Source organism: Pelmatolapia mariae, linkage group LG10_11 (assembly GCF_036321145.2).
Source record: "Pelmatolapia mariae isolate MD_Pm_ZW linkage group LG10_11, Pm_UMD_F_2, whole genome shotgun sequence".
NCBI classification, from domain to species: Eukaryota; Metazoa; Chordata; class Actinopteri; order Cichliformes; family Cichlidae; genus Pelmatolapia; species Pelmatolapia mariae.
In genome coordinates, this window is record NC_086236.1 from 19,860,140 (window position 1) to 19,872,995 (window position 12,856).

General features: G+C 42.0%; 1 protein-coding gene across 1 annotated transcript; it reads right to left on the bottom strand.

The window, feature by feature from the left end:
- Positions 1–2,033: 2,033 nt before the first annotated feature.
- On the bottom strand, positions 2,034–5,044 carry si:dkey-175g6.2 (neurosecretory protein VGF). Its single transcript, XM_063484723.1, has 2 exons — positions 5,032–5,044; positions 2,034–4,990 (listed from the first exon to the last, which is right to left on the bottom strand). Exons 1-2 carry the CDS (start codon positions 5,042–5,044, stop codon positions 3,570–3,572), a joined length of 1,434 nt encoding a protein of 477 aa, XP_063340793.1. The 3' UTR covers positions 2,034–3,569.
- Positions 5,045–12,856: the final 7,812 nt, after the last annotated feature.

The following is a 12,856-nucleotide window of genomic DNA, read 5'->3' on the forward strand; positions in this document are numbered from 1 at the left end:
CCTCAGGTTAGAAACCAGTTTAAATGCCGGGTGGCCGGAAACATCAACTGAATAATAGTGTTGCATTGTGTTTATCTGGGCTTATAAATAGGCAAATATCAGTTTAAAAGACAATATGTCAAGGTTGTGTTTAGTGCTTGTTTCTGCTGCCTCCAAGAAGCAGGTAGTTTACTGCTTAAACTACCTCCTCCTTCTTCTTTCGACTGTCTCCATCTTATCCTGTTCTGACCATGTCACACCAACCATCCTCCTTCCCAGCATCCATGAATCTTCTTTGATGGTCTTGCTCTTTTCCTCGTGCCTGGCAGCTCCATATTCATCATCCTTTGTCAACTACCCCGCCCCCCCTGTCAAAACCACCTCAGACTTCCTTCCATGTTGCTTTAAACTATGAGTTAAACTCATTCATATCACATTTTACATTTAAATAAAACGAATCCATCTTAAAGTTGCTTAAAAGAGCACTCAACAAACAAAATGTTTTTCACATTTGTAGACTTCAGTCTAAACAGAAACTGACTGATATGGTGAGAGACATAGCAGACCTCACACAGCTTTGTAGTTCTTTATACCACAGACTTCCCACAGTATTGTTTTACTCCCCGTGACTCGTAAATAAAAATATGGCGTGTAAAATGCGTCATAAAAAAAGTGATTGTGATTTCTTCTTTATGTTCAGCCAAAATTAGAAAGGCAATAAACTCTTCAAAATGTCAAACTATTCTTTTGATATTCTTAAAGCACCATGAAGCCCATTAGTGAGGTGCTGAACAGTTTGAGTGGCGCTCGGCATTGATTCTCCAGGACTCCCGAGTTTAGGTCTTTAAGAGTCAGATGTTTTCTCATCTGCTGTTTTGGTGGTAATGGTCGTGGTGGTGGTGGTGGTGGAGGTCCCTGTCTAACATACTGGTTTACAATCTCATTGTCATATTTGCCAAAGAATTAAGTGACTCACTGATCCTCCCACATCATCCCAACCAACCAACCAGCATGCCCACATCGCTCTCGCCACCACCGGGATCACCAAATCACCTCACTGCTAGGATCGAGGGTCCAAGGGTCTTTGTCTCTCTAGCACTGCTGCCTAAGGGCAAGTGGCTAGTGCTAAATGACAAATGAAAACATAATTCCTACAATCATTCTGTGAATATAGAAGCTACAAGCTGTAACCCAATGTCTGGATTCATGAAATGGTGTCCAAGAAACACCATGAAAGGCACTGTTCAAATAAACCAGGGCGCAAGCTCACAAGATAACACGTGATTAAAACATATTGACAACCTGCTAATCACTGTCACTGTTTGTACCGCTGACAGCATGCATAAAGTTTGTTTTGATGCCAAACAAGCGGGCGACCAGAAGCACTTCAAGGGATTATAGCAGAAGGGTATATTGCCTGTGTGATGTGAGAGTGAGGGGGAGGTGTGGAAACAAGATATGGCAGGAAACCTATCTACCAAACACCTTTCCACCAGCCGACTGGCAGCCTCGAGGCAGAAGCAAACATGACTCAATCTTTATCTTAAATGCCAGCAGCTAAATTACTATACAGCTCAAAGAGAATATGTATGTGTGTGTGTGTGTGTGTGTGTGCGTGTGTGTATGTGTGTGTGGTCCTGCGCAGTAAAGTGTACAGATGGATGAGTCATCCACCAATCATGTGACTCATCAATCACTGCAGTTACCATTTCCCTGCCTTCTTCTGAAATTTTCCTTTTCTTTAGTTCTCTTTCATTCCCGTCTGGCTGTTGTTGCCTCCCCCCCCCCTGTTTTTTACTCTTCATTTTGATTTTTTTGAGATAGAATAAAGTCCCTCTATGGGTTTTTCTTTACTTGATTGATGTGGCTGTCACTGAGATTTACTGTCTTTCTCTTTAGTGTTTTATTTTTTGTTTTAAGCTAAAGAACCAAGTGTTCGTGCTGTTTTTGCTTCGGCACAAATACAACAGAGCACTCGCCAAAAAGCCATGAAAAAACTGAACTTTAATAAAATAATTGCTTTTATTTTTTATCATATAGCAAAACTAGTAATCATCATGCTGTTATTTACACATTGCACGGGCATATTTATTTCACACTGTACATCTTACAATGCTAAAGTGACATCAACAACAACACTCTCCTTTTACAAGACAGATGGCTTCACTGTGGACACAGTGGCCCTCTTCCTTTGAGATTTCTTTTTTTTTTTATGTTCACAGTTTATTCAGAGAAGACAACCATTTTGAATTCTCCATACTGTTTTATTTTTTTCCTCTTTTTTTGTTCTTTTTTTTTGTTCATTTTTTAAGATGCAAGTAGAAAGACGTGCATTTAACGGTTTAAGCACAATCCCTGACTCCCCGGCCTGAAACTTTTCAATGAATTTCTTCTGAAAAATGAACAAAATGTTTTGTAGCCTCCTGGTGGAAATCAGTTGGGTTTTTTTTTAAAGGCTGCAGAACAGATAGTGTGATTTCAAGTATTTTTTTTTCTTTTAAAAATAAAGGAAAAAAATAGACACAATAGATATGATGCATGTGCGTAAAACAAAGTAAATGTGAACTGGAGATGGACAATGAGAAAATGATCCAAAACATGAAGCACTCCTGCAGAATCACGGAGCACTGCATGGATGTGGCGATGGTGGATCTGCCGTAAATATGTTGACACAATAACTTCTGGATCCCAGAATGCTTGAAACCCCTTAGTCCACCAGGTTGGAAGTGTTTAGTGTTTAACTTTGTGCTTTTGGAGTCCACAGGGTTTCTACATTGGGATGATGAGAGAATTATGCAATATGATATTTCCCTTATAGAACCATGGTGCTTTGTAAGGCAAAAATCTGAATCTTGAGTTTGAAAAAAAAAACAAACGAACTGAAATGTGTGTATTTGGCACCTTTGCAAGTTGCAGCTGTTTAAGGTTGATCCAATCAGAAATGAGAAAGGCAACTACACACATCAAATACAACAAAAAGTATACTGTCGACAGTTGACAATATCCGTGTTCTTTCTCTTTTTCTCTGTGTGTGCATGTGTGTGTGTAGATAAGAAGTAATTGAACTACTTTAGTTTTGCAATGTGAGGTACAGAATATAAAACAAAAGATACAAAGTGATGTTGTAAACATGGTTCTCTTACAATGGCCACATCTGCTTGTGAATGTGTCACAATGTGATTCTATGTAAGTGTGTGTGTGTGTGTGTGTGTAGTGTGTGTGTGTTTGCGTGTGTCCTCTATAGATCTCTGAAATATGCAAGAACATCAGAGATTGACCTGAATGGAGGCAGACATACACCATGGTATGTTCTGTTTCAAAATGTAAACTGAGCAAGAGGCTGAACATGGTTACAGGGAGCTTAAACTAGGACACCTTCATCCTCTCCCTGACTGAGAAAATCAACAAAAATACAGTGATTAAACCAACATAAATCTAACTTTTTACTTCTGAAATTTCTCATCAGGCTCAAAACACACCTTCTCTGAATCTTTTTTTTTCCCCACCTCTGCTTTAGCTTTCCTCCCGCTACTGTATAACTATCCCACATCTGTGAGTCCCTCTGAGCGGACAGTGTCCAAAAAAGTCTCTCAATACATTCTGCGCTTCATGTAGATCCTCTCAATAAAGTTTTCCAGTTCCTCCTCACTGTCCAGCTGAGGCACCAGCCCATCTTCCTCATAGTCATCTCCCGGTGTGACTTGTGGATAGTAGTAGGGGGGTCGCCTGCCTCTCCTGGGTGTGGTTATTGGTTTGGGAGGGGGCAGGGGTTGGTAGGTCCGTGGGTGAGGAAGGATATAGTTAGAGATATAAGGGGTAAGAGGCAGGCGTGGTGGTGGCTGCTGCTTCCAGCCCTGTGCGCGGTTCTTACCCCCGCCCCTGTGTCTGCGTCTCGGGGCCTGGAGGTCAAGTTCCTGGGGGCCGAAGGTCTGGTCTCTGGAGGGGACGGGCTTGCCATAATATTGTGGTTTGGGATATGGGAAATAAACAGGGTAGTATGCTCGATATGGCTTTTGGTAATATGGATAAGAGGGGAAGGCTAAAAACTGTTTCTGGGGCTTATACCAGTAGTCAAGCTGCTTCTGAGGCTTATACCAATAGTCCTGTTTGTATGACTTGACTTTATCCTTGTGCCATTTCTTGTTGGACTTGTTGTACCTATAAGGGGCTTTCTTGGGGTTTTTTGAGGCTGTGTAGTGATAAACAGGCGGGGCAGCCAGAGGAGGAGGTACCAGAGGCCTAAAGCGTGGGGCAACAGGGTTGCTGTTGGTTGGCTGCTGTTGTAACTCTTTCCTTTTTTTCTTCTTCTCTTCCACATCACTAATAATCTCAATCACATCATCGGCAGGCAGGTGCAGCTTGCTGCTGATCTCAATAAGCCTGTCAATCATTTGCTGGTCCAGGTCATCTTCATCAGGAAGGACCTCCTCTGAGCGTTTGTCCTCAGCCGTGTTGCCGGCGGCCCCCATGCTGCTTTTCTGCCGGGGCTTCATGTAGGACTGCTGCTTCCTCCCCATGTACTGCAGCAACATGTCAGAGGCGATGTCTGCCAGCCTCTGTTCTTCCTCTCTGGCTCGCTCGGCCTCCTCCTGCTGCCGGAGCACCTCCTGTTTCTCCGCCCGCGCTCTCGCCTCTTCCTCCATGTGAGAGAGGCTCTCCTCTTCTTCCTCAACCTCCTCCTCCAGCTCCTCTCCTTCATCCTCAAAGTCATCCATGAAGTTGCCCCCCTTCACAGGTCTGTTGCGGGACGGGTTCTCCTGCCAGTGCTGCTTCTTTCCTGCACGTGCTAACTGAGTGTTGTATGCTTTGTAGCCCTTCAGAGGAGGCAGGATCTCATTATCTTGGAGACCCAAGTCAATGTTCTGGAAGTAGCCTCTTATTTTGCGCTGCAGGGAAGGGTCATCTCCCTCTGAGGTGGAGCCTGGCGTGGCCTCATCTAAGAAACTTTCCAAGTAATTTCCCTCCTCCCGCCCCTCTCCTTCATCTTTCCTTTCCTCCTCCCTTACGCTATCTGTTCCCACATTCTTCACAGACCACCCTTGATCCTCCGACCTTGTGTTTTCATCCTCCTCCCCCTCCCTCTCCTTCAAGTCATCCCCCTGAGCAGCTGCCAAATGGCCTACATTTAGCTGTTCAATAGCCTTATCGGCCCCTCGCCCCTCCTTCTCCTCCTCCACCCCCCTCTCTCCCTGTGGCTGCTCTGTTCTCCTTATCTCACCACCCTCAGAGCCTTCAGCAGAGGGCAGCTCCGGACTCCGATCCCCTTCCCAGTCTCTGTTTTTGCTAGCCTGTTTTTCACTGTCCCCCAGGTGGTCCAGGGCTTCAAGCAGAACAGCAAGCACCTGCGCAGGGTCCGTCACTTTATCTAATTGGCTGTCTTGACCCAGGCCCCGACCCCAGTCTAGGGACACGTTGTCAGGGCTGGAGAGGCTCTGGGGCTGGGGCGAGTGAAAGGGGGCAAGGTTGTCCTCTTTACGATCTGTCCGGGTGCGCCCCTCCACCCCACCCTCCCCTGCCTCACCCCACACAGGGGCGGTGCCAGCTAACTGTGGAATGACAATGAGCAGGACCAATAGGATGAGGTGGGCTGTGGAAGGGGCGTGATGACAGGTCATGACCATGCAGAACTGGCAGGAGGGAGGTTAAGCACCTGAAGAAGGAGAGAAGGCAGAGAGAGAAGGGCAGAAGAAGGATGAGAATTTATTTACATATCATTTCTTATCTCTGGAATCACAAATGTGTTTTTTTCTGTTGTTGTTACTTTATATTCTTTATTGTTTTCTCCCAGTGGCAATGTGAGCATCAGTGTCATTTAAATAACATACAGGTTTGGTGAAAAAGCCAAAACGTAGAGACTGACTGGTAAGAAATATTTCATTAAGTCCACAGCCTGCCATAAAGTTTCAAAGAAAATGTACCTGGAAAAATGACCAGTTTTTCAAACAAAATATTTTTACCACAAAGAGGCCGCCAAAAAAAAAAAACCCAAAAAAAAAAAACCGTTTTCCAGGTATTGTAGAAACCATTGAGGACAAAAGCAGGCAGACGTAGCAGCCAAATGCAACAAATTCTCCTCTCTTTTATTTTCGATATAGAGCGTTTTTGACTGAAAAAAATGTGGTTTCTAACATTTCCAGCTCCAGTTGTGTCACTGCTGTGCAGCTTGGATACAACTGAAAACATAAAGATGAAGCTCTGAGCTGAACGTAGAAACCAGATCGTGAGTCGTTGAATTAACCGCAAAAAAAAAAAAAAAAAAAAAAAAGAGAAAAAGAATACAAAAAAAAATTGCGCTTTTCTTTGAAGGGATGGGGGATAATCCGCACAAAGAAACTGCGTTTCGATTCTAAACATCGTGCCTTTTTTTTTTGTCTCGAGTCGCGCGTTAACCCACTCATTACCTACTCATTATCTTTAAGCTACACGAATCACCTGGTTGGGAATAATACATCCCCTGGCGCATTTTATCAGTGTCACGAGATTTAACTGAGCAAACTGTTTGCAACAGCAACGAAAATGCGCATCCGGTAACTGATTTGCGTCTTTTTTCTGGTATATGTTAAAAATGCCTCACCTCTTCCTCCAAGCCAACCCATCCAAAACGCGCGCACCTCCCATTTTCTAACGTCAAGTTCTTAAAAACAAAAGATGGAAAGAAAGAAAGGAAATACTGAGAACAAAAACGGGTCCTAGCTCGCGTCTCCGTAATTGCTGTGATTTTGGTATTCCATGCGTCAAAGCGATGTCACCAAGACACTGGCACAAAAAGCTGCAAGCTCGGGGAAGTCATGCGTAAAGCCGGTGGCCACGGTTGAGTTATTTAACCCTACGGTTCCTGAGTGGTCCATCCAAATTGTAAATTAACCGGGCATTAAGTTTAAGAGGATAAAGCCTTTTTGCGCAAAGACAGGAGGGCGCAGCCAGTGAGGATGCAGGGCTTTGTCCTTGTGTGGCGTGAGCATGTTTCTCCTCACTGGCAGCGGTGGAATGCAGACAAGCGCAAATTTTTGGCAGCACAACCCAATTGATTTTTTTTTTTTCATTTTATTAAATCAAGAGAAACGAAATTATTCGACTTATCAGGGCCAACTACCTACTCATAAATGGTTGGGATTCTAAATTATTTCGAATTAATAGCTGAAAACCGTCTGTTTAAATCGTGCTTGTTAAAAGAAAAAATACTGAAATCGTAAAAATGTGCACATTCTTTCAAATGTGCGAATTCTTCAAAGGTTTTTAAAAAAAATCTTGCGTGAAAATTTTCCTAAGCTCTTCTGAGAGGCAGCTAGAAATGTTTATTAAATATTATTGTCTTCACATTGCAGGGGATTCATTCTTAATTTATATTGAGTGAATGAAATAAACAAAATACAAAATTAGATATTTTACTGGGGATTTTTTTACACTGCATTTAATAATTATTATCATGCCTATACGTTCATAAGAACTGGGTTTGTTCGTAAATGTCACAATAATAACATTGGTTTTTTTAAACAGAAAATTAGAAAAAATTATATATATATATATATATATATATATATATATATATATATATATATATATATATATATATATATTGCTCGATTCCCTAGAATAGAAATCATACACAGTTTAGTCTAAATATAAGCACCATATAGAAACGGCCACAGTTCACGTCTACTTCATAATCAGACAAGCAACAGTCGCACATAGATTAATTCTAACGATGAAGTTGCAAATTTAAAAGAAAAAAAAACACGAACTATTTCTCGTTTTTTTTTAACAAAAAAAAACATGATTATGAACAGAGAATTATAACGAACTGAATAACAGTCAGAAATTGTCTTAATCTATCTGGTTAGTATGGTTTGTGAATGATGCAGAGACAGATTTCGTTCCACTTACCTGAAGTCCCACTGGGGGGTGGGGAAGTGGTGAAACTCGCAACGCACGGATAAAGCCAAGATTATTTCATGAATAGTGAAAGCACCTGAGAGAATTTCAGCTTTCCTCCCTCTCTCTTTCTCTCTCTCTCTCTCTCACTCTTCAGCCTGTGACCAGCATCAAGGGGAAAAAAATAACAATAAAAAAAGAATCTAACGTCTCTTTATTTATTTGTGAGGTGTTTGTATGGCGGCAGCACTGGTGCTAATGTACAATTGAGTGAATGTTTTCAGCACCACGGTCAGCGCAACTTTATTGTATATACCCTCGGCGGACCACGTGATCCTCCCCACCGCCACCCCCCAGCTGCAGGCAGTGCTGACGTCACTTCCATTGATAAGAATGTTGGTGTGGAGATGGCACTGTGAGTCTAGGCTGGCCCCAGCTGATGAATGAACGGAAATGGCATGAATGAAATAGTACTTTTCCTCAATGAAAGGAGCAAATTGTAGAGATAGAGCTGGTACGCAGCCATTTTCCTTCTCACATATTAAAGGGTGGTGTGTTGCATCTTCCTCCCTTGTTGCTTCCTTCCTTTGCTCTGGCTTGTTTCAGAATCAGGAGAAGAGTGGGAGGGGGAAAAATAGAGTGACCTCTTTCACAGGCTATCAATTAGGGTCATTTGGTGACATTCTCCCAAGAATCAATGACAAGAGGCCGATGTCTCGCTGCAGTTTGCTTGTTGGCTTTGGTCTTAGGTGGCCCCAGATCATCTGTAGCTCATGGGCTACGACAGGAGCAGCCGCACTTTGCTGCTTGATTTCTTCTCAATTTTCAGGGATTGCACAATTTTCTACCCACCCCGTCATTTCTAGCCGCTCTCCATCTGTCAGCGGCTCAGTGTGCTCTTAATGTGGCCTCTCATCAGCATTGTTCTGCGCCAAGGAGACACAAGCCAATGACCATTTGTACATAAATCAGTAACATTTCACGATAAGGGCAAACACGTGCTGAAGCAATATGTCATGATTATATGCATGAATGAATGCGGGATGTATCATGAATTCCTGCTGTTCACCATTTCAGGAATGATTAAGTAGCTGTGTGTTTATGTGATCAGGCAATTAACTTCATACATTAATTTAGTTGATACCGTTAAATTAGCTGGAATGCAGTCGCAAAAAAAGTGCATTTCAGACCCACGCGTCCGATGGGCCTCTGAAAGTGGAGCCCATATGCATTCTCATAAAAACACAAAGCTATTTTGTGACACTGAGAAGCGAAGACACCTACGTGTTGCTGTAAGATCCGGCAGTCTTTGTTCACGTCACAGGATGGCGAGGTGTTTTAACGTGATATGTTTCTGTTGTTGAAGTGGAGCTTGCTCCAGCACATACAGCTAGTGCCAGTGGACAAATCGCTGTAGAATGGACAGACTTGGTTTTTGGGATGATGATTCAGTGAGATGGACCAATATCTTACGAAAAATGGAAGGAAATGGCTTAGTCCCAGGAATTCAGTACAGTTCAGAAATGGCTACAAAGTGCAGCCATCACAAAGACAAGAGCAGTTTGACAAAGATGACAAGAAGAACAGATATTTATATACTCGATGTGTCCTGCATGGGCATGTTTTTCTCGTGGCATTCGCAAGACATAAATGTGCAACACATTTCTCAGTAGCACAACACCCCATGACAATATATAGTGCTCCGTTTGTGAGAAAATACAAAATGCTTTTAATGTTTTTAAATGATGATTTCATTTCTTAAGAGAAAGAGAGTTGTGCGAAAAGTAATTCCATCTCCATACTTGTTAAACCAAGAATTAACTGTGATTAACCACTTTTCCCTCTCTTTTTTTTCACTTTTACTAACCACACCCAGGCCTGATTACTGCCAGCCCTGCTGAATTAAGAAATCACTTAAATAGAACATTTCTGACAAAGTGAAGTAGACTAAAAGATGTCAAGAAAGCAGCACATCAAGATCGAAAGAAACTGGGGAACTTTCCATTAATCAGTATAGAAAGGGTTACAAAACCATTTCTAACCCTTTAGGAATTCAGCAATCTGTAATGAGAGCCTTTTCCTTTGGGATCAATAACGTATTCTGATTCTGATTCATGGTGAGTATTCCCAAGAGTGTCCAGCCTACCAGAATTACTCCAAGGGTGCATCCATGACGCATCCACAGGTCACAAAAGAACCCAGAACAACATCCAAGTGACTGCAGACCTGACTTGCCTCAGTTAAGGTCAGAGTTCATGATTCAACAGTAAGAAATGCAAGGGCACAAATGGCCCAGTGTGGCTGAATTAAAACAATTCTGCAGAGAACACTGAGCAAAGACTCCTCCACAGCGATGTGATAGACTCATTCACAGTTACTGCAAATGCTTGGTTGCAGTTCTTGCTGCCTAAAATTAGTCTGATGATCTGAAACTTGTAAGTGTGACAAATATGCACATACACTAAGAAATCAGAAAGCCAAACCACTGTGCATACAACAGAGATCTCAAGATCATGTCAAAACAGAGTAAGTTTAAACACTACAGAAAATAAACATGTTTTTTAGCGAGGTATACCACTAGCAACAATTTTCATCCACACAACTGTCATTGTGGAGGACTTGTGGTGAGAAAAATGTAACTCGAGATGTGTGCGCTGCTATATTTAGATGACCTGCGGCACAGAAATGCACAACACGCGGACTGATACCGCACTCTATTAGCAGCAATCAAGAAGGCAATCACAAGGAAGTGGTGTGAAGAGGACCACCGTACTCTGGGTAACTGACCGCACGTAGCTGAAAAGATGTACACTTTGAAGGACTCTCACTTGTTTTGTTTTTTGGGCCACTGTGAATCATGTGATGTCTGCAGAAGTTACACTGATGCAGTTTGGCCTCTGCGCCAAAACAGTTCAGGGCTCTTCCTACTATAGGCGAGAGCACAGATCTGACAGGAGCCTTTTCAAAGTGTAACTGGATCCGGCCTAATTTGGTGGCATATGTATAAAGCAACATTCATTAACTGATAATTAATTCAAGGTTAACTAATCACATAAACCTCTCAAAAGTGACCAACAGGGTGTCATGAGACAACCTGCATTAATGCACGACTTATTAAACGATAATGACTCATGCATTAGTTAAGCACACTGCACTCTTAGCAAAAAAGCTTTCCATTATCAATACTAAAACAAGAAGAGGCGTAGCATTGCAGCACTGTCTCCCAAAAGGTTTAAACCTCACTAGCCCTGCCTGAAACATGAGGATAAGAATCAAAGCTCTGTTAGGGTAAACAACTCCAGGTAGTAGAGGAAATGTTTGTTCTTTTTTTCCAGCTTCCATTCGGCTTTATTTATTACAGAAACAGCTTCCACTTCCACTGTCAACCAGTCATTCCCAAGGTCTGCCGTAATGGGGCGTTTTGGTACATAATGACTCAAGGGCAGATAAATATAAAGTTATTTCTGGCATTCAGTTTTCCTGTTGTTTTGAAGGTAAAGGAAGACACTGCACTGCTATTACTGGCATTTATGTGCCGGATAACGTGGAAACAAGTTGATTCACAACGTTAAGCCAACCTCATTTCCATACACTTCATTTGTCACTGACAAGCCCCTGCTCTGGCCTTGTGCGCCACTAAATTCAGCTGTCAGTCCTCGTACAGGTTGGGTTCTCACTGCATTAAGGCTTGTGCATGTGTTTATGGGTGTGTTTTCTTTGTATGTGTGTCTGATTCATCCTCGCACTGTACGTTCAGTTAATCACAGACAGGGGTTCGGTATTTTCACTGATGTTCTGAGGTTAATTGGATATTAGCAGCAGATGTCACATGTGGCCAACTTTATCGAGTAATTATCAAGCTTCCTGATTCAAAATGTCTTCGTTATTTTTACAGACAGAAAATTACAAATATTATTTAGAGTCTTGAAAGTCTTCAGTCCTGTAATTAGCTGAATTTTCTGCTCTTACTCAGAAATTAGTCCTGATCTCCTCCCGATATCTAAACTAATACGGCACAAAATTTTTTACTTTTCATGTCTTTTTTAACTAAGTGAGTAATTGCTCACAGGGAAGGCTGGAAAAAATAAAGTCAGTGCTTGAATTTAGTAACTTGCCAAACCTCTTTTAGCACCAACCATCAATCTGACATTTCCTGCATATGCTTAGGGGGACTTATGAGTAGGGTTTTTGAATCACTCGTCACTTTAAAAAAAAAAGAGAAAAAAAAGCCTGTTTCACTTCCTGAATATTCCCAGCATCTCTTCATTAAACATCTCTGGTAAGGTTATGTAAAACAATATCAAGCAGTTTGGTTACGCTTTGAGTTTTTTCCCTAAGGTAGCAGACACCTGGCAGTCAGTAAGGCCCAAATCATTATGCTACCACCATGCTCACAGTTGGGATGAGGTTTTGGTGCTGGTATAAAGTGCAGTATTTTATGAAATTTAGGAAATTTGTGCAGCAAGTTTTTCTTTGCTTCCTCACATGCAGGGCCAGCCCACGGTTTTATGGGGCCTTGGGCAGAATTTGATTTTGAGCCTCCACCCCCAGCTAAACCCGTTGGCCACATCAACTATATTAGCATGCTTGATTATTTGTGTGTGTGTTGAAAAGGTGTCCAATAAACCAGGAACTTGACAGTGGAACTTACAAACAAGTTAAAAGCAGGTTCAATAGGGTTGAAAGGTAAAGCAGGTCATCTGCTAATATTAAAGTTGATGGTTCAATCCCTGGAGGCTCCAGTCTGCATCCTAAATATGCTTGGGCAAAATACTAACCCCTAAGTTGCTCTCCGATGCATCCGTTGGCGTGTGAATGTTAGACATGTTGCATCAAGCACTTTGAGCGCTCAGGTAGAACAGGAAAGTGCTTTATAAGAATCAGTCCATTTAATTTAATTGTTTTTCAAAAGAGCAGAACAACCACAAAGAATTTAACATAGGCTTGAATATTTTTCTTTTTTTAACATAACAAATGCAAATGTAAAAACAGACTATATTAATTA